Genomic DNA, 25,512 nt, shown 5'->3' with positions numbered 1-25,512 from the left:
GTCAAGATGTGAAATCTGTGATCTCTGCAGGTGGCACCAGAATTTCTCTTAGTGGGGAGCCTGTCTTTGGGAAAACATCTTGATTTTCTATGGAGGCGAGAGTTGGATCTTGAGAGCAGGAATGAGACAACAGTAAGAATGGCTAAACTGCACCACATTAGGGCAAAGGGCAAGAATTTGCTCCATGCATAAGAGGTCAGACAGAAGGAGAAGATCATTAAGCAAGGAGGTGAGAGAGAGGAGCCTGAACACTGGTTTGGGGTAGATGACTAAAATGGTGCTGGATCAGATAGAATTCCATACTGGGAAGATCCGAGGCCATTTGAGGGCCAGGGATGTGCAGTACTCAATGCAAGATTGCTGATAGATGGAAGCTGGAAATGGAAAACCTTTCTGTTCTCCTCCTACATTTCAATCAAGTCTACTGTTTCTTTTTTCTTTTTTTTTTTTTTTTGAGTTGGAGTCTCACTCTGTCACCCAGACTGGAGTGCAGTGGCCGCTCCCAGTTACTGCAGCCTCGACCTGCTGGGCTCCGGCGATCCTTCCGCCTCAGCCTTCCAAGTAGCCAGAATTACAGACATGCGCTACCACGCCCGGCTGATTTTTTGATTTATTGTAGAGATGAGGTCTTGTTGCCCAGGCGGATCTCGAACCCGCGAGCTCAGGCAATCCGCTCACCTCAGCCTCCCAAAGGCGCGGGATTACAGGCTGAGCCACCGAGCCCAGCAAGTCTACTCTTTTACCAATCTGTTATGTGAATATTTGGAGGTTTTTTTGGTTTCATTTTGTTTTGGCACAGGGACTATCACAGAAACCTTTGAGCTGCATTTCTGAGACTATAAGGAATAGAGCAGAGGCAGACTATGTGAAATTAGCAGCCTGGAAACAATCACGACCATGACACATAAATTCTTCTGAAATTGCAGAGTCTTTGAAAGGTGTTGGGCTTCCCAAGAGTATCCAGTGGGGTGTCTGAGCCAGTCTTCTCCAGGTCTCCAGAGCTCAGGAAGTGATATCTGCTCGTCTGGGTTAAACTCTTAAAATATATGGTTACTATACAATAAGTGGAAATGCACAAAAGAGAATAATTCATTTTAACTCTTGGATTAATTTAGTGCTCTCTGAGAGAGACTTCATAGCTGGACCTTGGAAGATGAGCATGCTTCAGTAGGCAGAATTAGAGAAGGCCATTTCAGGCCCATGCCTAGTGAATTTTGCCCTAATTCTAGGATGTCTGATCTAGATCTAGAGAAGAAAATTAGAGAAACAACATATTTAAGAGGAAAGTTTAAGAGGAAAGATTTTGAAAGTAAGAATCCCATTAGAAGACCTTTTAGCTGGGCTTGGTGGCTCAGCCTGTAATCCCGTGTTTTGGGAGGCTGAGGTGAGTGGATTGCCTGAGCCTGCAGGTTCGAGACCTGCCTGGACAACTTGGGGAGACCTCATCTCTACAATAAATCAAAAAAAAAAATTAGCCAGGTGTGGTAGTGCGCGCCTGTAGTTCCAGCTACTTGGAAGGCTGAGGCGGAAGGATCGCTGAAGCCCAGCAGGGTGAGGCTGCAGTGGCCGGAAGAATGCCACTGCACTCCATTCTGGGCGACAGAGTGAGACTCCAACTCAAAAAAAAAAAAAAAGAAGAAGAAGAAGGCCTTTTAAATCCATGACTCTTAGACCTTCCACTTCCACCTAACATGCCTGTTATAATTCAGATGCTTGCCTCCACAAACCTCATACTGAAATTTGATCCTCGGTGTTGGAGGTGGAGCCGAGGGGAGGAGTTTGGGCCATGGGGGTGGATCCCTCATGAATGACTTTAGTTGTTCTCATGGTAATGAGTGAGTTTTCATTATATTATTTCCCATAAGAACTGATCATTTTTTAAAGTCTCTCTCGCACGCTTCCTCTCTTGCCATGTGATCTCTGCATAGGCCAGCTCTGCTTCACCCTCTGCCATGAGTAGATGCAGTCTGAAGCCCTCACCGGGAGTAGATGCGGGTGCCATGTTTCTCATACAGCCTGCAGAATCATGAGCCAAATGAGTGTTTTTTCTGTATAAATTACCCAACCTCAGATATTCCTTTATAGCCACACCAACCAGACTGAGACAACACGTAAAGGGTGAGTTACTCCCATTGCTAAGATTAGAGCCATGGTTTAAGTGGTGTGGGTGAGAACTATGTGAACACAAGAAGTGGTAGTAGAACTAAAGAGGGTGGTAGGAATCAGATATGTTTGGGGATAGAGTTGATAGGAGGTAAAATTGATACATTGTTGAAATGGAGAGTTGTTGAGTTTGAGCATGGTTGACCCAAAGGATATTGCTGAGATCCCTATCACAAGAGGAGTAACAGATGCACATGTGTGTGTCTGTGTGTTCTTCAAGGGTGATGTGGTGGAGGTGATGCATCTGTTTTGGGACGTGTTGAGTTTAAGGTGCTAGTGGGATATTTACATGGAGATATTCAGCAGCCAGTTGGACACATAGACCCAGGGCTGCAAACTCAGATTATTCTGAAATGAACTGATCTATACTACATGAATGCCAGTAAGTCCCAAAAGTAGAGTGAGTAGATTCCAGGTGTTTCTGCTTTGCTGACACATTCCTGGCCTCAGCCAGGAAGTAATATGTGGAAACGTCTGGCTTCCCTTGCTTTGTCCTTGCCCACAGGAACTGTTCAGTGAATATTTGTTGTGTGAGTAAGAGCAGTATGCCCAGTTTGGCAGTACTGGGAAGAATAGGAGAAGAGTTTCTACATTTCTTGCAAATTATGGCATGGAAGTATCTAGTATACCATATTTACTTATATTTGACTTTTTGTCCGTATGCCTATAGAGGCAACAAATATTTTCCCAGGAAAAGAAATATGACTTTATAAAAGAGATTTGTAAAACTGCATAAGGAAAAGGGGCGGTGGGGTGGGCCCTGCACAATCTTAATCCTGCCTCCCTGCCTTTTTTCCTTTTCTTTTCTCTTTGTTGTGACCCATTAGCATAATAGATCAATATACTATCTTCTGCTGGCCATTTATTTGTTTATTTTAGATATTGTTTGTTTATTGTTTATTTATATTAGATATTAGCCTCCTAAAGAACAGCAACCTGGCTAAGTGCAGTGACTCACACCTGTAATCCCATAACTTTGGGAGGCCAAAGCAGGAAGATCACTTGAGCCCAGGCATTCAAGACCAACTTGGGCAACAGAGGGAGACTTTGTCTCTTAAAATAAATAAATAAAAAGATAAATAAATAAATAAATAACAGCAACCCTAAGCTGCTTTTGTAGAGAATTTTAGACCAGCATATTGTGTTTAAGAGATCAAAAATAATTCAAACAGATACAGATTGAATACCTGACATGCAGGGTCCCTGATCTTATGTGGCGAAAAATGAAGCAACTGACATTTACCCATCAGGATTACTTGGAGACTCACATGTCATCATGTATATGGAAGGTCTTGCAAGCTGTAAATGTTTGCAATTATAGGACTGTGTTGTTGCTGTTGTTTGGGAAAAATCAGGCAGATGAGAGAAAGATTGACTAGAGTTTTCAGAATATACTTCATGGAAAAAGAATATTTGAGCTAGACAGAGCCATTGTGCATTCTTATCCAGAGTAGGGACTGATGGCGTTTAGGAAAGATTTATCTGGCAATGTTTTGCAGTAATTCAGCCATGCAGTGGTGGGAAGGCCTTGTGTGGTTGCTGAAATGGAAAGGGAGGTCATTCCAGCACTCAGTGGTGTCCTTGGGTCCCCTGGGGTTATAATTCGGGGTGGTCTATTCTTCTCAGAACATGTTCATTCAGCTTCTTTGCTGGCAGTACCTCCCAGCCCACTCTCTTTATTTCATAAAGGCCTAGCTTGTTGGGGTGTGCTGAGTTTAAGTTGCAATCTCTAAATAATATGCCAGGACTGTTATTTCTTCATTTGTCACACTGAGACATCATCTGTTGACTTACTGCTATGAGCGATAAGGTTTTAGCACCCTTAGATAACCCCTCACTTTCTTCTCCCCACCTTCCTCCTTACTTTTGCTCCTTAGGCATTATTTTTACTCCTTTTGTGGTTACCTTTGTAACTTTAAAGAATATACTTAAACCTCTGTTTTTTTGGGTCAGAGTTTGACAGTATGCTTTTACCCTCTATTTTGTGAAATGAGGTCATTGTTACCCCCTATCTTTTTCTCCATTTCTTTCTCTATCTTCCTCTTCCCAAATTTTTCAGCTGTGTTTGTTTATTTTGTTTTCATCTTCTAAATTAACATATAGTAAGATTGAATGCTACAGGACAGGTTTTTGTTTTGCTTTGTTTAGCCATTCTACTCAGTATATAGTAGTATCCCACCATGGTTTTAATTTGCATTTCCCTAATGGCTAATGGCATTGAACATCTTTTCAGACTCTTATTTGCTTTCTATATATCCTTTTTGGTAAAATATCTGTTTAAGTCTTTTGCCCCTTTTTTAAAAAACTGGGGTTTTTGCTTTTTCTATTGAGCTTTGAAGGTTTTTATATATTCCAGATACAAGTCTTTTGTTGCATCACCAATTTGAAATATTTGCTATCAGTCTGTAGCTTGTCTTTTTATCCTCTTAACAGTGTGTGATCATACATCTTTATTTCTCTAGGGTAAATACTTAGAAGTGAGAATACTGTGGGTCATTCGTTAGGTATATTATATAGGTTGTGCTTTTGGTGTCTTGCCTAAGAACTCTTTGCCTCACCCCAGATCACAAAGATTTATCCTTTGTTTTATTTTTAAAAACACTATAGTTTTACATTTTACATTTAGATCTCTAATCCATCTTGAGCTAATTTATGTACAACCTATGAGGCTTAGGTTGAGTTAAATTTTTGTGTTGTGAATGTCCAGTTATTCCAACATCATTTGATAAAAAGATTGTCCTTTCTCCATTAAATTGCCTGTGTATCTTAGTCAAAAGTCAATTGACCATATTTGTGTGGGTCTGTTTGTGAACTCTCCATTCCGTTCCATTGATCTCTGTATCTGTTCCCTTGCCAGACCATAGTATCATGATTACTGTTGTTTACAGGAAGTCTTAATAGTGTGAATCCTCCAACTTTACTCTGTTTTTTTGCAAAGTTGATTGACTATTGTAGTTCCTTTGCCTTTCCTATAATTTTTAGGGTCAGCATGTCTGTTATCTGTTTTAAAATCTTATTGGGACTTTAATTAGAATTGCATTGTAGATCAACCTGGGAAAACTAACATCTTTATTGTGTTGAGTCCTCCATAGACATGGACACAGCATTTATTTAGGTTTCTTTCTTTCATTAGCATTTTTTGGTTTTAAGAATTTATAAACTATGCATATTTTGTAAGATATATACATAAGTATTTCCTTTGCAGTTGGAACTATTTTAAAATATTTTTAAAATTTCAGTTCCTGGTAATATATTGCTAGTATCGTATACAGTTCTGTGTGTTGACATTGTATGCTATGACCTTGTTCAACTCACTTATTCGTTTTTTTCACATTAAAAAAATCATGTTGTCTGAGAACAGGTACAACTTGTATTTCTTTCTTCTCAATTTGTATGTGGTTTTTTTTTTTTCTTACTTTATTGCACTTGCTAGGATTTACAATATGATGATCAATAAGAGTAGTGAGAGTGCCCAAACTTTATCTGTACAATGACCATTTGTATACCTAACCATGAATTGTACCCCACATCTTTAAAATAAAGAGAGAGAGAGAGAGGGAGGGAACGAGCAGAGAGAGAAAACATCTTTGCTTCATCCTTGATCTTAGGGGAAAATTTTTTCAACATTAAGTAAAATGCTAGCTATAGTTTTTTGTTTTGTTTTGTTTTGTTTATAAATGCCCTTTATTGGATTTATAAAGTTTCTTTCCATGCCTAGTTTGCTGAGAGTTTTTGTCATGAATGGATGCTGAATTTTGTCAGATGCTTTTTTCTGCATCAATTGATGTGATGATGTGGTTTCCCTTCTTTAGACTATTATTATGTTGGATTTTATTGATTGAGTTTTCTATATTGAACCAGATTTTTTCGTATTGCATTTCCAGAATAAACCACATTTAGTTGTAGTTTATTACTCTTTTATATATTGCTAGAGTCTATCAACTGCTTCATAGTCAAAAGATGATAACATTTGCCTTCTGTTATGTCACCCTAGTTAAGGGTTTCCTGCTTTGTCTCTACAGATGTCTCAAAAAGTTGAAAAATCTCTGACAGATAGTATTTTTAGGATTATGAAGTATACATACTGCTCATATGGAAATACATAGGATTGTATGATTGCATTTCTCTCCTGTGACCAGCATACTCATAGCATTATAATATGTTAAGACATGGTAACCCCTTTCTTACTCTATTAAGTTGTTTAGAATTGATGTCTTTCTTTTTTCCAGGGTTTCAGAATCTCTTTGTTTTTACTAGGAGTAGGGGGGGAGAGGAGACACATTCTTTCTTCCCTTGATGCTTAACATCATCCAGCTTCTTATACATTCTCTTGCTTGGAATTTATCCCATTCTTTTCTTACTTGAACTGACTATTTTCTAGGCCTGTTGCACAGTTGTCATCCAGGGATTTATTTTTATTGACTCTGTTACTTTATTCCAGGGAATGCAAACTTTAAAACAGGAAAAGGTAGAGTTCATTGGAAATGATTAGAGGGAGTTGATATTAATAGCTAATATTTATTGACTAATTATCAAGTGCCAAGTCCTGTTTTAAGTTCATTATATGGATTCCCTTTTTAATCCTCCCCACAACTTATGTAGTAGCTATTATTATTATTCTTTTCCCAGTTTTTTCCAGATGAGGAGATTGAGGCTTAAAGAGTCAGATAACTTACCTAAGTTGTTCCTGCCATAAGTGGTAGACTCAAGATCTCAGTCAACATAGCAGGACTCTGGAGTCCTCATTATTACCTTTTCACTGCTAGAAGGGTGATGGGCTCCTCTGAGGGTGACTTCCTTTACCAAGAAACACTTGGCCTCTGGCAAACTGGACCCAGATGCTTCCTTAAGTGAAAACTCAGCAAAAACCAGAAAAGAGTAGTAAACTGAAGAACTGACCCCTGCTCTTTGCATGATACCACACCCACGCTGTCTTCCTAACAACTGGTCAGTAAATATGCTTTTGGGAAACCCAACTAGCACCAGAAGAAATGGCTCAGGAAGGGGTAAAGAATGTTGACGGCATGGACCACAGAGACACCAGGCTGTGGAGGATCACTGCAAACCAAAGAACTGGTTGGCTGCTGATAAGGAAGAAATGGCCTTTACTCTTCATTGATAGAGCCTAGAACTAGAGTGAGATCCAAAGGTGAGCAGCTCTTGTTTGGTGATCCAGACTTGAAACCTAGAAAGCAGGTTCTGGAATGGATAAGAATACCATCAGATCTGGGGATGACACCTTTTGATTCTGTCCTTGGTTCATCTGTGAGTCGCTGTTTCCCTAGGACCCAATCCAGTCCAGGCCCAGAGATGTCTGTTGAACTTTGCATGCAAAGGAGCTAGAAAAGGGATGATGAGAAAAGAAAGCCTAGATCCATGTACATTATCATCTGTACAGACACAATACTGCAGAAACATCATGAACTTCCTGGAAATTTCAGAATCTTCCCTCTCTTGGTTATTTTTGTTATGTGTGTCTCCTTTCATATGTGATCAGTGGTCGTAATCCCTATTTTAGTCAACAAAGGGAAGCCCTATGCTGAAGGCTCTGCATTTTGCCCTGCAGCCAACAGTGAGGCATGAAAGGAGTGTAGGGGCCCAACACTCAAATAAGCAGGTGGACCAGCAAGATTGGCCTGTAAGTGGTTCTGTGTTACCTGACAGGGGAGTTTCAGGTGCAGATTATTTACAGTTGAGGGTATCAGCTACACAGCATAGGGTTACTCTGCACAGTTTCCATTTTAAGTGTTCTCAGTCCTCCCTTTGCCAAGGCGGCTGCTGGCGCACATCTAATGCACTTGTCAGGCTGTTCTCAGAGCCCGTCATTCAGCCTTGGCCGTCCTTTCTGGCCCTGGCAAAGGCCTCGTCGCACTTAGCTCCTTTGGCTCTAGCCTTCTTCGAAGCTTTACCCCCGCCCCGTCTACTCACCGTTCCTTTTCCTTCACTGATGCCCTTTCCCTGCCCCCTCCTTCCTGCCCTGGCTCACACTCCCTGTGAAGTAACATCTACCTGGTCTCGGGCCAGAGAGCAGTTGGACCACTCCACCCGCCCATCTGCATGCAGGCCTGCCTTGTATTTCATGGATGTTCAGCCCTCTATATTTTCCTGGGCGTAATAGTCTGTATGACATAGTTGGTTGAGAGAGCCAGGCTTGCCTGGCCTCCCTGGGCAGCTCTGCATTTGCTAGCAGTAGGCAGTCTGCTTCACCTCTGGGCCTCATGGTAAGCTGGACATGATGCTCATAACGAACACTTTTGGGTTGCTGAAGGGCCCTTGGAAGGAGATGATACACACAAAGTACTTGGGACAACAGTACTAGGCACATCCAAATGCCTTTCTGTTTCTTTTTATTATCGCTAGTATCATTGTCACCCCTTGCATGTTGCAACCTCCTTGTTAATTCTCTTACCCAGACTCCAAAATCAACTCTGTGTGTACACTAGAGAGAAGGAGCCGGGTCTCTGGGAAAGACTGGGTGTGTCAAATAAGAGAGAGGAAGGAACCATAGGCATCTTTGAGGTTTCAAGTCTGGATCTATTGGGAAAGGCCTTTAACAGAAATGGGAGCTCCAGAGTGATGAGATGGAATTGATAATAGTAGTGTTACTTTACTGGTTTACAAATTAATCTGCTGGGAGGGGGACATGTTTCTTTTTAGTGGTACTTTTTGTCTAAAATGAATAGAAGATATGAAATCTCAACAGTTTTGAGACATTGCTCAAACTATGTATTATTTATTAGCTATTCCTAGTGCCAGGCCCTTGAATCCTAGCTCTGGCTTTTTTTTTAGTTCACAAGATTGTATTTTCCTGGTCTAAGGTAGGCTTTCAAGTCAAATTTTCTCATAATTTAAAATGTAGTCTTAAAATTGGGTTACTGAAGGGCCCATTACTGGGAACATTAGTATTACTAAAAAAGAGAAAGTGAAGCAAAATTGAATTTCTAGGGACAGAGTGACCTAAGGATAAAAAGTGTGAAGACAGTTTTGAAGAATCAGGGCTGAAGCATGGCCTGAACAAGGGAGGCAAGAGTCAAAGATCCAGGGGCAAAGATTTATGTGGAATTCTTTTTAACAAAATACGAATAGATTGTACACACTTTTTAAAAATTAAAACTAGATTCATTGGTAATAGAAAGGGGAGTGGCTTTGTTTTTGTGTTCAAAAACAAAGGGTAAGGTTCATATATACAAGCTATAACATTGGGCAAGATATGAGTAGTACTACAGAGAATGATAAACGATGTGCTTTGAGGGTGGGGAAGCAGATCATACAGGGAAAAGCTTAGCTGAGGAAGTTAAAAAGTTAAAAAGAAAAGTTTGTATAAACTGTATCTGATGTAGAGTTTTACAGGGAGGTACAGAGCTTGGTATAGCAGGGCTGGGACATGAGCCATCCTCAAAAGAGGGGGGAAACTAGAGCAGAGGCTTGGAAGTAGGAAAGAAGAGTCATGGGAGAAACCCAGAGCGGTTAAAATGAGGCTAAAACTAGCCAAGGAAGGGTACCTTGGGGTAGGATGGCTGGACTCCTTGATTTGGTGGAGACTGAAGAGCCACTAAAGCATTTTGAGAAGGGGAGTCAATTTAGTGTTTCAAAAATGATCATCTCGAGGTGGTCTCAAATAGGTAAGAATCCAGTTTTGGAGACCTACTAGAAGGCTCAGGTCTAGAAAATAGATAATGAGAAAAAAATACATACACACACACACACACACATATACACAAGTATAAATATATATGTGTGCATGTACACTCAAACATATACACACACAAATCATATACACATATGTATATAGTCATGCCTTAACTAACAAAGGGGATAGTTTTGAAAAGTGCATCGCTAGGTGATTTTGCTGAGTGTACTTACACACACCTAGATGGTAGACCCTACTGCACACCTGGGCTACATGCTATTGCCCTAGGCTACAAACCTAGACAGCATGTGACTGGACTGAATACTGTAGGCAATTATAAAACAATGTTAGGCATTTGTGTAACTAAACATAGTAAATGTACAGAAAAAATATGGTATCATAATCATATAGGACCACCAACGTATGTGTGGTCCGTTATTGACTGAGACATCATTATTCAACACATGCCTCTGCACATATACATGCATATGTACAGATATTCCCTGAGAACAAGATCCTGGCAGTCTTACCCATACTGTACTGCCCACTTCTAACACAGTGCCTGGCACAGAGTCAGCACCCAAATCTGATTCATTGTTGGCTGGTGTTAATACGCAAGGGGTTTGCTCTACTGATTTCCATTTACCATCTTTTCGAGCTCCCTCTCTCCTGCAGTTTCCATGAACTACTTATAAATTCATTTTGTCAGTTAAAGCAACCATCATGTGCATTTAAAGACATGGTTTTGTCGAGAATCTGATCTCTTATCTATATGTTTCATGCTCTTAAATTTATGGCTCTGGGTAGTTGAATCTCTGATCCCTGCACCTGAAACCTGTCATTACCAGCCATGCTTACACACCTCCTAGATCTTTCTTTCTCTATATTTCTTCATTTCTACTCTTCCCATCCCCAACATTTATTCTCCTATTTTTCTAATTATTCCCTACTGAAGAGACTTGGAATTCATACAGGAGTCAAAATTCTCACTGTTGCTAAAAATAACTACCAAAATATATCGCCAGACCTGCAGTATGTAGTTAGAGAAAAATCGTCACAGAGTAGAACTGCTTTATACACTGGTTTGGGCAGGAAAATGCTGGCATTTATAGGTAAATTCAGGGTCGCATATGAAAATGTGGTCAAGCCCAGCAGGTGATATTAAATGAGGACTCTGATTTTTTTTTTTTTTCTGAGTAAGATAGAAAATCATTGCAGGTTTTGAGTGGAATAGCATGATCGGGGGGCAGATATTCTGCTAAGGTTAAGCACGTTGCTCTAGGAACACAGGCAGGGCTCTTCATCTGGTCTTTGGGGATCAGGAGGCTCCTTGGAAGATAGCCAGGAAATAAGTGTAAGAAGAATGCAGAGATCAGCTCAAGCTGAGGTCCGGAGGTGAGCATGGCACGCTCAAGGAGTGGCAAGTCAGGGTTGGTCACTAAGGTCTTGCACAATGTGGAGGGATTTGAGTTAGATCTGGAGGACAGTAGGGATCTAGCCAAGAGTCATATGGAGAGGAGTGACATAATGAAATGACATATCCTTTGTAAAGATTACTCTGGCTGCTACGTGGAGAAGGGCAGGGCAGGAGGCATGAAGACCACATGAGGGAATCCAGAGGTGATTAATGCCTGCATGAAGACAACATACGCAAGGGGTTTGCTCTACTGATTTCCATTTACCATCTTTTCAAGCTCCCTCTCTCCTACAGTTTCCATGAACTACTTATAAATTCATTTTATTAGTTAAAATAGCCATCACGTGCATTTAAAGACATGGTTTTGTCGAGAATCTGATCTCTTATCTATATGTTTAATGCTCTTAAATTTATGACTCTGGGTAGTTGAATCTCTGATCCCTGCATCTGAAATCTGTTATTACCAGCCATGCTTACACACATATCAGATCTTTCTTTCTCTGTATTTCTTCATTTCTACTCTTCCCATCCCCAATATTTGTTCTCCTATTTTTCTAATTATTGCCTACTGAAGAGACTTGGAATTCATACAGGAGTATGAATTTCTCCTCCAGAGAATTCACTCAGGAAAAACCAACAGGAGCTGGTGATGGGCTGGCTGTTGGGAAGGAGGCAGACAGAAGAGTCTGAGTGGGTTTAGGTCCTTGAGCAAAGAGGTAGCAACATATATGGTAACCAAAGTCACACCAGTGGATGAGATAACCTTGATGGGTGGGCTTTTTGATGGGTGCAAAGAACAGGACCAGAATCATCTATAGCCCCTGCAAAAGGTCCTCTAATTCTGCTTTACTTCCAGAGAAGCAAAGCAGCACTGGCTAAGTCAACTGTGTACTCTGGTAGTAATCATGGTCTGTAGGTAACTTTGTTGAAGATATCAGGCTTTAGAAAAGGAGGTTAGTGGGTACATGGATTTGAACTGTTCATGAATTGCATATTTGGATTTCTAAAAATGTGGTATGCAACTGTTAGATCTCAAGATGCCTAATTCATGAACAGCTTGACTTATGCACATTAGGGGTACAGGGAACATTGTGTCAGACCTGACAGGGGAGAGTTAGCTTTAAAAAAAATTCCATGTCTCTGTTTTGGACCCCAGACTCTCTGTGTCCTCCTACATAAAGATGGTAGCAGCAGAAGGTAGACATCGCCATTCTGGCTATATTGGGATTCAGACTTGGTAATGAACTGCAGGTACCCTGGCTGCTGATGCCTATCCGCCCCCAAGTTTGAGAAGGCAGGAGTAGGTTGACGACTAGGGTGATGCTCAGGCCTGTGTGCCTGGAAACCTGTGCACTAATTTTAGGTCTAACAGCCACATTGGAGAAGCTACATTTAGGAGACTGCAAGGCTGAAACTGTGTTAAAATGATAGAGTTTGGATCATCATGGAGAGAAACGATCTACTAGATTTGGATCAATAGGCTAGATTTTTATTCACATTTTTCACAGAAACCAGCATCAGACAGATGAGGGATGGCATATGGGGACGGTGGGACACATAGCAGGAAGATATGCATTTCAAAGTTTTGATCTGGCCTGGACTGCCATCCCTTTTTCCCAACCTACACTATAAGGCGTTTGACTCATTTGTTGAATGACAAATGGATATGCAAATGCTTTTATAATTTATCAAGGTGAGAGGGAAGGCCCCTCACCTATTTTTAATTCTGTTTTTAGCAAGGTTAGGTCTGTCGTTCATTTTTGTATGTCTAATCTTACTGTCACATTTCAGTTTTTCAGCGTTTTCAACCAAGAGTATGAGCAAATGTGCACATCGGTTCTACTATGTGGCATCCTTTTAGGATCCTGGGTATTTCTTTTGAAGCTTGCTGTAGGAAAACTGAGTCACCAAAGCTTTGTGTGGAGCCCAACAGATTGTCACTACTCAATAACAATGTGAACAAGAAAGAACAAGAGTGAACTCTGAAGTAATGTTTTGTTCTGTTTTTTGTTTTGTTTGTGTATGTTTAACTTTTTTTGTGTGTATATGCATAGTTTTGCCATGGGAAAGTGTCCTGTAGTGGCTTTCTCTCCCTTGATTGTATTTTTAGTGAAGTTACCAGTGACCAGGATTTGTGTCGAATGAAATGTCAGTGAATATTTGGAAATCTTTTCTTTCCTGTTTCTGCATCCTGTAACCACAGAAACAAGAATTCTTTGGTTTGTAGGGGATTTTTGAGACAGTAAATTATGGTTGAATTGTTAACAAGTATTGCAGATAGAGTAGGAATGACTGTCTTTGTGTCATGCGCTCTTCAATGTGGGAATGAATATGCCCTTTTGTGCAAAACCCATTAAGTCTAAATATACTGCATACAGTCGCCTTAGCCACAAAGTTATTCTTTTCTGCCTTACAGCAAAGGAGAGGATTGGAGACTACCATACTAATATCAGGTGACAGAGAGCCCTCTAGTGGGAAATCGCCATGGCTGACACTGGAGTAGGAAGAACAGCAAAGGAAAAGGAATGTCAAGCTTAGACCAGAGAGCTGGACTGCATCTTGTAAACACAGTGTGACTTGCCATAGGCTCTTGCTGACTTGGAAGATGTTTAATTAACAAGTCAGCCATGTAGAATTGTCAAGAATGTATTGAGGCATGTGCTAAGTAGGTACTAAGATTAAAATAATTATTCAAGGATATGCAGCATTCTTCATAACACTCACCTGAAAAGCATGGGGTGTACAAGGTCAGAAAGTGGGGGATACATTTTGATAACAAACAGTCTAAATTGGATGAGATGCTCCCCCTTCCCCATCCAGGTGATAGTGAGGGAGAGGGTTTTCTGTTATCACAGTTGCTTTTATAAACAAAAGAATGCACCATTCCAATCCCCTCCTTCCCCAGACTCTTACCTGAGTTGAGCCATGAATAATATTATAATTCACTGAGTTGTTTATCCTATACCTAGAAGGAAAATTACAAAGCATTTCCCCCCAAATTCCTGACCATAATGCATACTTGAAATTGTAATGCCAAACTTACACAAAAAATTTCCTATCCTCTTGACTAAAGCCATGATATTTCTGTTGGTCTCTTATTCTTGATATTAATTATTACAATGAAATGAAAGGAGATTTTTTAAACTTTGCAGTTTAAAATTATTCATGGTATTAATGTTTTATAAGAATTTGTTTTAAAGCCTGTTGTGTAGGAAATATCCTGCCTTCCTAAAATGTGAGTGTGTTTGTGTGTGTGTGTGTGTGTGTGTGTGTGCATGTATCTATAGAGAGAGAAAGACAGATAGATAGACAATGCATTAGAGTTGAGCTCCATTGTTCACAATTTTCTTGTTGACCATTATCCATAAGTCCCTCTCAAGGGTTCAAAAAGCATGTTTCCAAGCAACAAGAATCAGACCTTGAAGATTGTGTCCTTCAAGCCTGCATAAGATTCACAATCCATGCAGAAGAGTCAACCAGTGAAAATGTAGACTCAGCACATTTCAGCCAAACACAGCTGCCTCTGTTTCTAGTCTGTGGTGCTAGAGAGCCCATGAGTCTTCTGTCAGCAAACCTGATTTGTCCTTTTCTGAACAGAAAATGGCTATAGTAAGGATTTGTAAATCCTATTTCTACTTCAGGGAACATCTAAGATGTCAGTTTTCCCTGAAGCCTGTCCAGCCTGATAAACATGGCCATTTCTCAAGTCTCTGTAGCCTTCCTCTCTGTGGGACTCCTGGGTCTGCTCAGTCATATGCCACATTATATGGTGGATTAGCTCCTAGCAGTGTATGCCTGTTTCCCTGGTACATGTATATGTCCTTAAGAGCAAGGGCAGTGACTTATACATCCTGGGTCTGGTTCATTCATCCGTTCAATCACTTCATCATTTATTCATTTGTATAGTAAATAGTTACTGAGCCTATCTTGGGCCAGGTTCTGTTCTACTATTTGGGAATATATTGGTGAACAAAACAAACAGAATCATTTTTTCTGATATGGAGTCCTTAGAAGCAATGAACATTAAACTCCTAATCATAAATGGAAGATTTCTACAATGTCAATATAAATGTAAATACCCTGTGATAAATGTGATTGAGGAAAAAGAAATATGGCACCCTCAGAGAAAACAATATGTGGTCTTATTTAAATTGCAGGTCAGAAAAGGCCTCCAAAGTGGTGATGTTTAAGATGAAACCCAAAGACACATGGTATTTCCTGTACAGCAGAGGCTAAGAATTATTTCTTGCTTTGAGAAATGTTCAACCATCACTAAGGTCATGTGCTTGGTGTAAACCTTCCATCTGTAGAGAATCCTCCTGCCTGTGTCTTGCATTGCAACATCTTTTATCCCTTATTTGGCATCAACTTTCCCATGTTCTTTCTGGTGCTCCCTGGCTCCGATAATCCATGGAAAACCCTGTCGTGTCAGCTCAAGCACCAGTAGAAGTGAAGTTGGATCTCAGAGCTACTTGCAGAATAGGACAAGAGTTATACTTGCAAATATTTTTACAGTCTAGAGCAGTGGTCTAATAACCTTTTTGGCATCAGAAACTGGTTTTGTGGAAGACAATTTTTCTGTGCACCAGCACGGGGGTGGGGATCATCAGACATTAGATTATCATAAGCAGCACACAACCTACATCCCTCACATGCACAGTTCACAGTAGGGTTCATGCTCCTATAAGAATCTAATGCCACTGCTGATCTGACAGAAGATGGAGCTCCACTCACCTGCTGCTTGTTTCCTGTTATGCAGCTCCTAACAGGTCATGGACCTGTACTGGTCCACAGCCCAGGGGGATGGGGACCCCTGGTTTTAGGACAATTATCCCAAAGATAACATGTGCCCTTGGCAGCTACATAGTTGCAAAGTGAAAAGCACAAGGCCTTTGAGATTCAGCCTATCTAGGTTTGAACCCTAGACCTATGACCTTAAACAGACAATTTCAGTCTGTTTCCTCATCTGTAAAATGAGAGCTCACTTCAAACTCACAAGGTTTTATGAGGATCAATGTAACACATTCAGGCACAGAGTAGGCAGTCACTAAGCATTTATTACAATTTCCTGACCTCCCTTTTTCCCCAATTTTCTGACCTCTCTGGACCCCAGTTTCTCTTGAGTTCATCAGTTCTCCCCTCTGTTCCACCATCCCTCCCTCAAAACCAACTTTTAGAACCTAAATCTGCTTCAATTATGAGTCATAATGAGCCTACTATGGACCACCTAGGACTCAATGGCAGGGAGGATGAGTACCTAGGGACTGAGCAAGACATAAGTACTGCCCAGGAGAACAATTCCAGGGCAAGCCAGGGCACACCGTCAAACTGGGGGTCAGTCAATGATTGGTCCAGAAGGGGATCTGGGACACCAAGCAGGGTGGTCATTCAGAACCTGGGAGCAGGGACCAGGTACACACAGACCCAAGCCCAGGTGGGAGTGGGGGACCTCCCTAGAAGAAGGAAGAGGGGCTATGATTTAGAGTTCCCTAAGGTTCCCAGAGCTTGAGCTCAAGTTATTTAAAAGTCATCTAAAATAAACAGTCCATTCTAGGACCCCAGGGAGACAGGTGTTAGTAAGGCCCCAGACTGTTTCCACTGAGACTTGTAGGTAACCACATCAGTGAGATCGGTCTTGGGAATGGGACAGGGGAGGCAGAGAACTGCTGGAGGAGAAATGTACAGCAGACAGGACGTTTTACTTATCTGTGAATGTTATGTGCAGTCATAGCCAACCCCCTCTTATTCCCTTACAGGTAAGCACAGACACTTCCAACTTGAGAAAGGCAGATCCGAAAGGTCGAAGTGCGCTGTTGGCTGATATCCAGCAAGGGACTCGTCTGCGAAAAGTCACCCAGATCAACGACCGCAGTGCCCCGCAAATCGAGAGTAAGTGAGCAGCCTGGCCAGGACTCCTCTGAGCCAAGGACAGGCACATGAGTGAGGCACAACCAGAAACCCCTGGCTGGGGCCACAGTCATTTCCCAGGACACACATTTGGGTCTTCTCAGACCTGCTCAATGGCCAGGCCGAGTGAGTGAAAAGCCAGAGCTTCCCTTATAGATCTGCAAGTGGTTTACAGCATATCTTCCATCACAACAGTAACAAAACTCCGTAATTACCATGAGGTTAATTTTTTTATTGTGATAAAATGCACATGACATAAAATTCTCCATTTTAACCGTTTTAAAGTGCCCAATTCAGTGGCACTTAGTATATTCACAATTCTGTTGCAACGATCACTTCTGTCTAGTTCCAGGACATCTCCATTGGCCCCAAATAAAAGCCCACATCCATCAGTATTCACTCTGTATTCCTACCAGCCCCCAGCCCTCAGCCCCTGGCAACCCTAATCTACTTTTTTTCTCTATGGCCTTGCCTTTCCTGGATATTTCATAGAAATGGAATCATGCAGTATGTGGCCTTTTGTGATGGGCTTCTCTCACTTAGCATAATGTTTTCAAGCTTCATCTATGCTGTTGCATAGCATGTATCAGTACTTCACTCCCTTTTAATCATTGAATAATATTTAATTGTGTGGACATACCACATTTTGTGTGTTCTTTGTAGGGTAACATATAGCAATTGCTTACCCTGTGTCAACATAGCCCTCAAACTCAGGGATAGAAAATGAAGGTCTCAAAAAGTTTTTTAAATGTAAAGCTTTAGTTTTATTTTTCACAAGGAAAAAGATTAAGAATTCTATCTCAATGATAAATATTTGAGATGATGGGTATGCTTATTATCCTGATCTGATCACTATCGATTACATGTATGTACTCCATAAGTATGTACAATTATTTTATGTCAATTGAAAAATAATATTAAATTTAAAAAGAAGAAACTTCTGGAGATGGATTGTAGTAATTGTTATACAACAGTCTGAATGTACTTATTGCCACTTAACTGTACACTTAAAAGTGGTTAAAATGATATGTGGTTTTATGTTATGTATATTTTACCACAATAAAAAAAAAGAAACCTTCTGTAGAAGTTTCAAATGAGCCCATACACAAGACTTTTTTTGTATTCTGTTTGTGTTCTTGCTATATTTCTAACCCTTACCATTTTCTTGCACCCCAGAGAAAGGAATAGAGACTGAATAGAAAACTTTAAAAAAAAGAAAAAAAAAAGAATTCTGTCTCAGAGAATTACATGGCTGGAACTTTCTGTCTTCTGGAGTATTACAGAGTAAAAGAAATCTCGTGGTCAGGTCAGATGACCTGTGCTGAGTTCTGGTTCTGCCACCAGACCAAGCAGGGAACTTCTTTGAAGCTGTTTGCTCATCTGCAAAATGGGCGAGATAATAATACCTGCTCTTTTGTCTTTTTGGTCAAGACTGTTGCAAGTTGAAATAATATATGCAGCACTATTTAGTACAGGTTGAACATCCCTAATCCGAAAATCCCAAATCTGAAACTTCCTGAGTGCTGCGGTGATGCCAGAAAGGGATGTTGAAGATGACGTTGTTAACACTGCAGAAAAAGTGGCTGCTGGCCGCTTGGTGAAAATACATGGCCGCTTATTGAAGAACTAGAGCAGCGTAATCATAACGGATCAATAAATCATGTCAGTTTATAAAAGACGGACTTCTAAGACAAAATATTGTTAATGAGGCAGGTAACTCTGGAGGAAACATTTTTAAGAAGCAACCAGTAGAGCGCTTCCTAGAGGAACCACTTCCTGGTCCTTCAGCTGTTCCTCATGTTTCTTCTTACCTTAAAAAAAAAAAGTGTGTGTGGTAACCTTTTAATCAAATGAAATCCAGCACCTTCAGGGTGGTATGGCTGTAGATGGATAACCTTTTAATCAAAACTCAGCATCCTAGGTGGAGACAGAGAGCCTGCCCTTGCTTTTGTTGCTCTTGTTCAGCAGCTGATGCAGGTATTCTGATGATGGGCTGCTTAGTTGCCATGGATACAATTTTATTTTCACTATATAATGGTATGTAATTTTTTTTTTTTTTTTTGAGTCAGAATCTCACTCTGTTGCCTAGGCTATAGTGCACGCTCAAAGCCACTGCAGCCTCGACCTGCTGGGCTCAGGCGATCCTTCTGCCTCAGTCTTCCAAGAAGCTGGAACTACAGGCACACACTACCACACCCATTATTTTTGTTTTGTTTTGTTTTTTATTTATTGTAGAGATGAGCCAAGTTGCCTAGGCTGGTCTTGAACCCCTGAGGTCAGGCAATCCTCTCGCCTCGACTTCCCAAAGTGCTGGGATTATAAGCTTGAGCCACCATGCCTGGCCCATATTTTTAGCTAAGTACTTATGTCTGAGTAAGTGCAAGAAAATGATTGCTCATTGATGGGATGGAACCTCAGAGTCAGGAATGGTGATACCAAACAACCACAGATTGTTCACGAGTGACCAAAATAATGACACCTGTGCTTTCTGATGGCTCAATGTACACAAATTTTGTTTTAGACAGAAAAGTGTTAAAATATTATATAAAATTATCTTTAGGCTATGTGTAAAGGCATATGTGAAACATACATGAATTTTGTGTTTAGACTTGGGTCCCATTCCAAAGATATCTCATTATGTATGTACAAATATTTCAAAACCTCAAAAATTTGAAATCAGAAATACTTGGTTCCAAGCATTTCAGATAAGGGGTGCTCAACATGTAATGTAAGGTATTATCATGTGTTCATATATTTTACAATAATGTACATGATGGTAATTCTTAAAGATAGTTTTTAAAATATAACTCTATCTCCTATCAATAATTATGTATGTTAACACACAAGGATAGTTTTTAAAATAAATATTTTCACCATTGATTATGATTTTAAAAATTAGCTTTGGCTTAGATTCATTATCTAATTGGTTAAGCCTGCTTAAAGGAGAAATTCATCTTATTGGAACACCCACTTCTTAATCATTCCAGTGAGTAAGTAATGTATAATAATATTGCTACTCAGAACGATCCAGCCACTTTCATCCACCAGTGGGCACTGTGCCCTAATTTCTCCATGCATATTAGCTTCAGGTTGAAAATATGTCTGCCAGAAATTCTTGTCTAAGCTGAATATCTTCTCGCTTTCTGCAGTTGGTAATCACACGCACCTGGAGGGCTGGATGTTGCGACACTAGTTCTCAGGGCCTCGTGAGCTTTTTCTTCCATGAAAAAAAGGTGCAAGGAAGCATGAGAGGTTGGGGACCTGAGGGACATAAACCCTCACGGGCCTTCCATCCTGCTTGCTGTTCTGGTCCATGCTCTGTGGACAAGAAGTCAGAACAACTGACTGAATTAACTCTGTGGGTTTTCTTTGTCTAGTTCTCCGTAGACACGTTGAAAATAAGACCAACTCTACATCCACCCTGTTAGGGTTTTCTAATTCGAAAGGTGCTGCCATTTCCCCCATTGGCATCTACAAAATGACAATATTCAGGCCCCTTTGTTTTGGTCACTTTTCAGCGTGGTTGGCTACAAACGGTCAGTTCTTTGGTAGGACTGGAGAGGGCAGCAGACAGGCCAAGGCACATGAGCCTGCAGGGTATCAAAGCAGAGGATGCTTGGGGAAGATGCTGAGTGGAAAGGTGACATTGGAAGGGTGGAATGGGAAGGCTGACTGATGAGGGCAGAGTAAACCAGGGCTGGGAATGAGAACTGGCCACTCAGCCCTGTCTACTTGCCTCTTCTCTCTAAAGGTTCTAAAGGCACCAACAAAGAAGGAGGAGGTTCTGCAAACTCCCGAGGTGCGAGCACGCCCCCAGCACTGGGAGATCTGTTTGCCGGTGGCTTTCCTGTGCTGCGACCAGCAGGCCAGAGAGATGCAGCAGGTAAGGAAGAATTCAGACCTGGTCTTTACCTCTTAACTTGTGGAACCAACAGGGCAGTCCGCACATGCCAGGAAGCGAGACGTGTTTTTAGTGAACAGTCAAATAGGAGAAGATCATGTACTTGGGACCTTAAGCATTAGAAGTTTCCAAAGCACAAAATTATTCTTGGAATCTTTTAAATCATCAACCTGTTTAAGTTATCCCATTGTAATAGCTGAAGAATGACTTGATAGCTGAGCTCGGTGGTTCACACCTATAGTCCCAGCTACTCAGGAGGCTGAGGCAGAAAGATCACTTGAGCCCAGGAGTTCAAGTCTGCAGTGAGCTGTGATCATGCCACTGTGCTCCAGCCTGGTGACAGAATGAGACCCTACCTCAAAAAAAAAAATGGCATGCCTTACTGTGTTGTCCTTAGCAATGGGTTGATGGTGGCCCCGACTGCAGAATATAGACAGAAGGTGAAAACTGGATTAGGTCATAGTGACATCACTGTGGACTCAAGAGAAATGTGTGAGTTGTATATCAGTTAGGTATTGCTGTGTAACAAAATACCCTGAAATGTAAAAGCATTAAACAGTCATTTATTTAGTCTACAATTCTGTGGGTTAGCAGTTTAGAGAGATCTCAGATGGGCTTCCTCTAGTATCTGCAAACAACTGCAGGGTGAGTCAGTGGCTTTGATAATCTTGTATTTCTCATATCTCTCCTGTCTCTGGACCCTCCCCTGGAACAGCTGGCCTGGCTTGCCTCTGATCCACATGGTCTCTCAATATCTAGCAGACTGCCCAGGGTTTGTTTTCATGGCAGTGGCAGGCTTCTAGGAGAGAAGACAGAAGTGATTAAAAAATCTTGAGGCTTAGACTTGAAAATATTACTAGGAAGTAACTTAGAATTTCAGGAAGTGTTACTTCCTATCACATTCTCTTGGCCAAAGCAAGATCCAAGGCCAGCCCAGAGATACAGATGGGGAAACAGACTTTGCCCCTTGGTGGGAGGAACTGAAAAATCACATTTCAAAGATTATAAAATCAGACATGAGTGGGTAATTGAGATCATTTTTGTAATCAGTGTAATGCAGCCATTTGTGTTTTGGTGGACATCAGATGCTTTCAAAGTACGGCATTAAAACTGAACAAATATATATTTGCTGTGACCAAAAGAATGTTTTTCCTATTATTATACTCTTTAGCCAGCAGGTGAATAAGCTCCAGAAATATCACTAATCTGGGAAATATCAAGGTCCAAACATTCCTGGTCCCACATCTTCCACCATATGACTTGTTAACTTTTTCAGTGGCCTCTGTGACTGTTTCACATTATGGGAAGCATTCACTGTCTTCACCCACTGAAAAAGTCCAGCAAAGATAAGGACTCTAGTAGGCTTTGAGATTCAACTTGAACCTTCTCAGGCACCATTTTCTTTTCTTCATTTCTGCTGAGGGTTTGGCACGAAAGGTATTGCTAAGGTCTTCCTCAATAAACAGAGTAGATATTCTTCAGGGCCCTCTAATTTTTCAAAGTTCCTCAGTGCTAGCAAACAAATGTCCTTTGGAATAGACAGCTGCCACCAGTTTCTCTTCATAGAAATAAAGATGGGAAAAATAACCCCAGTCAGGCTTTTGTAGGGACCAGCCAAAAGAAGCCAGCAGTATTCCCATTTGTCTATATGTCCAATGGGACACGAGGGTCAGATGTTTGAGCTTGCCGTGTTGGGAAAGGCACGAATTTATCTCTTTAGGGATCAAGCTCCTTAAAGAAGTGACTAGTGATGCCAGCTACAGGATAGAAACTCAAGGAGAAAGCCAACAACTAAATGCATGGATAGGTACCATGTCAGAGGAAGACAGGCCATGGCTCTCCTCTCTTGGAACTTTCCCAATGGTCCTCTTGTCAGTCAGATAAAAGGACCTGGGCCTTTGCTGCCTCTCTGATCTTACTGCCCACCTTTCTTGCTGGCTCTTGCCCTCCGCTCCACCCTCACTGTTCTTCTGGCTACTCTTGCACACGCCAGGTATGTTGCTGCCACAGGCCCCTTGTATCAGCTGCTCTCTTGTCCTAAAAGACTCTTCTCCCAAGTGTCCATGTAGCCCACTCTCTCTCTCTTCCTGCAGGTCTCTGCTCAAGTGGCGCCTGATCAACATATCAGTGAGGTTTTCACTCTTCATCCCATATAAAAGATCAGTCCCGTCCCTTCATTCCACTTGTCCTTTAACTTGATTTATTTTCTTTGTATTGCTTATTACCATTTATTATATCTTCACTGGTTTACTTGTTTATGGTCTGTCTTATCCCTCTAAATGTAAGTTCCATGAAGGCAGGGACTGTGTTTTGTTCACTGCCTTAGTATGCCTGTAATCCCAGCACTCTGGGAGACTGAGGCAAGAGAATTACTTGAGCCCAGGAGTTCAAGAACAGCCTGGGCAACATAGCAAGACCTCATCTCTAAAAAAAAAAAAAAAAAAGAATTAAAAAATTAGCCAGGTGTGCTGGTGCATGCCTGTTGTCCCAGCTACTTATGAGACTGAGGCAGAAGGATCGCCTGAGCGCAGGGCTCATGCCACTGTACTCCACCTGGGTGACAGAGTGAGACCATGACTTAAAAAAAAAAAAAAAGTTTGAATAGATTATTTAAGAGTAGTCTCTTTTTCCAACTTATTATCTCTTTCCATTTCATTCAGCAACTGGACTTACAGGTGGGCTTCACCTTGTTTAGAGAGTTGCCTAGGTTCTCCATTGGCATCTCTGTGTATTTTGTAAACAGGTTTGAGAACCTTTAGACAGAAATCTCTGAACTAATGCACCTGCCTCAGAAATCACATAAAATGTCTGACGTAGGAGTTGCAGATGGTAGATCCTATCACTGGAAGGGCAAGGTATCAGGGCCTTCTACCCCTGGTCGAAGTCGGTCAGCTGTTCTGGCATCACCAGCCTTTGACCTCGAGGGGGATCGAGTCGGCCAAGGTGGGTGCATCAGTGCAAAGACATTATTTCTTCTGGAATCACCTCAAAGAGGATCCTCAACAGAAGAATAATATCATCACCTTGCCTTAAGAATGGCCATTCCATAGTATTGTTGTCCAGGTGACTGTCACATCATAGCCAGAGGGTCTCTCATTTGGAAAGTGGATAACAAGGTCCTGCCCACTTAGATTTGGCTCCCAGAGTCACCTCTGCCACACCTTATTGACCTGGATTTTGACATCGAGTACTTCAGGTATGACTTAGCACCTACTTGGGTAAACACACTGGAGACTTGACCCTGAAAAGTTCAGAACCCCCAACCGATGCTAGGGTTTAGAATCTGAAGTGAAAGCTGCATTTCCTATGCTGCAACACCCAGGAAGGTGGCAGAGTAAGAAGCCACCATTTTTTCAAATGTTTTCCACATGTTGTCAACGGGATTATAAAATACAGAAGTGCTAAAATAGGCACACACACACACACACACACACACACAAACATATTCCCCGGAATTCTTTTTAGGAAGAGCTCTATATTTGGAAGAAAAGTTTAATATGCCTCCTGAGCTGACAATGATACTCCAAGGACATACTTAAGCAGTAACTGCAGAACTTCTATGCAGCAAACAGTGAAGGGAACTTTTTTCTTCTTAGAGAGAGACATGGAGAAGAAAGAGTGAGAACTAGCAGAGTGGTGCAGGGTTGTGCTGAGGCCCCTTCCCAGGACCAAGCTCCATGCCAGTCTTCCATGAAGTTCACCAAAAACAAGTGCTTACTGTGAGCAATTTGCTGTTTGAATTCAAAAGAGGAACTGAATTTTAAGTTAGCTCAGATGCAACGAAGGATTTATAGGGCGAGAAAGCTAGGAGGCCATTGGAAGTTAGTACAAGTCTTTGGGAAAGAGGGTTCAAGGTCATTGGACCTGGATTGTCAAGGGTAAGTGTCTCCTTCCTGACTTACTGTATGTATTCAGGGAATCGTGGATTTTCTGCTCTCACTACAGAAACAAAGTCCTTGTTCACAAAATACTGGGAGTGTGGAAAACCTCCCTGGACAGGACTTCTGGGTGGTTCACCTGCAGATCCAAACTAGAGCATAAGGACCTAGCAGGTATTGGTGAATGAGTGCGAGGGTGGCCTTCAATGGAGGTCAGGACAGTTCAGTGCCCTGGGCTAGGAGACGCTGTGGCCCTTGGTAGATGACAGCAGAGATGGCATGGATAGGAAGGCTGGTGGCCAGATCTGGGCTTGTTTGGAGGACAGCACATTGTTGCTGCGAAGGACCTCGAAGTCACAGCTGTGGCTCCTGAGGCCTCAGTGGACATGCAGAAAAGGTATCCACCACACAGCCTACTTAGGCAGGCTTGAGTGTCCGGAGTGCCGCCCACACACTTGGGAATTCTTCCTTTATTGCTAAGCTCACCCAAATCTGTTTCCCCTCCAGGCGGCAAGACAGGGCAGGGCCCTGGCTCCCGAGCGCCTTCTCCCAGGCTGCCCACCAAAGCCATCAGCGGCCCGCTTAACCCCCCTGCGTCTCCCAGGCTAGGCCATGC

The 25,512-nt window shown here is 41.6% G+C and overlaps 2 protein-coding genes across 2 annotated transcripts in view; one reads left to right on the top strand and one right to left on the bottom strand.

Annotated features, from left to right (window-relative positions):
- The window catches only part of WIPF3 (WAS/WASL interacting protein family member 3), a 77,626-nt gene that overhangs the window by 23,454 nt on the left and 28,660 nt on the right, over positions 1–25,512 (top strand). The window contains exons 2-4 of the mRNA XM_021718024.1: positions 16,967–17,099; positions 20,869–21,000; positions 25,404–25,505. Of these exons, the coding sequence (XP_021573699.1) occupies positions 16,967–17,099; positions 20,869–21,000; positions 25,404–25,505 (367 nt within the window). The remainder of the gene's footprint in view (positions 1–16,966; positions 17,100–20,868; positions 21,001–25,403; positions 25,506–25,512) is intronic.
- SCRN1 (secernin 1) overlaps positions 21,562–25,512 on the bottom strand; it is an 84,231-nt gene continuing 80,280 nt past the window's right edge. The window contains exon 8 of the mRNA XM_021718023.1: positions 21,562–21,817. The gene's annotated coding sequence lies outside the window, so the exon portion shown is untranslated. The remainder of the gene's footprint in view (positions 21,818–25,512) is intronic.

This window comes from Carlito syrichta, unplaced genomic scaffold (genome assembly GCF_000164805.1).
Source record: "Carlito syrichta isolate Samal-C Ts95f unplaced genomic scaffold, Tarsius_syrichta-2.0.1 Scaffold311717, whole genome shotgun sequence".
In the NCBI taxonomy this organism is placed as follows: domain Eukaryota; kingdom Metazoa; phylum Chordata; class Mammalia; order Primates; family Tarsiidae; genus Carlito; species Carlito syrichta.
This window is presented reverse-complemented; position numbering and strand designations above follow the sequence as displayed.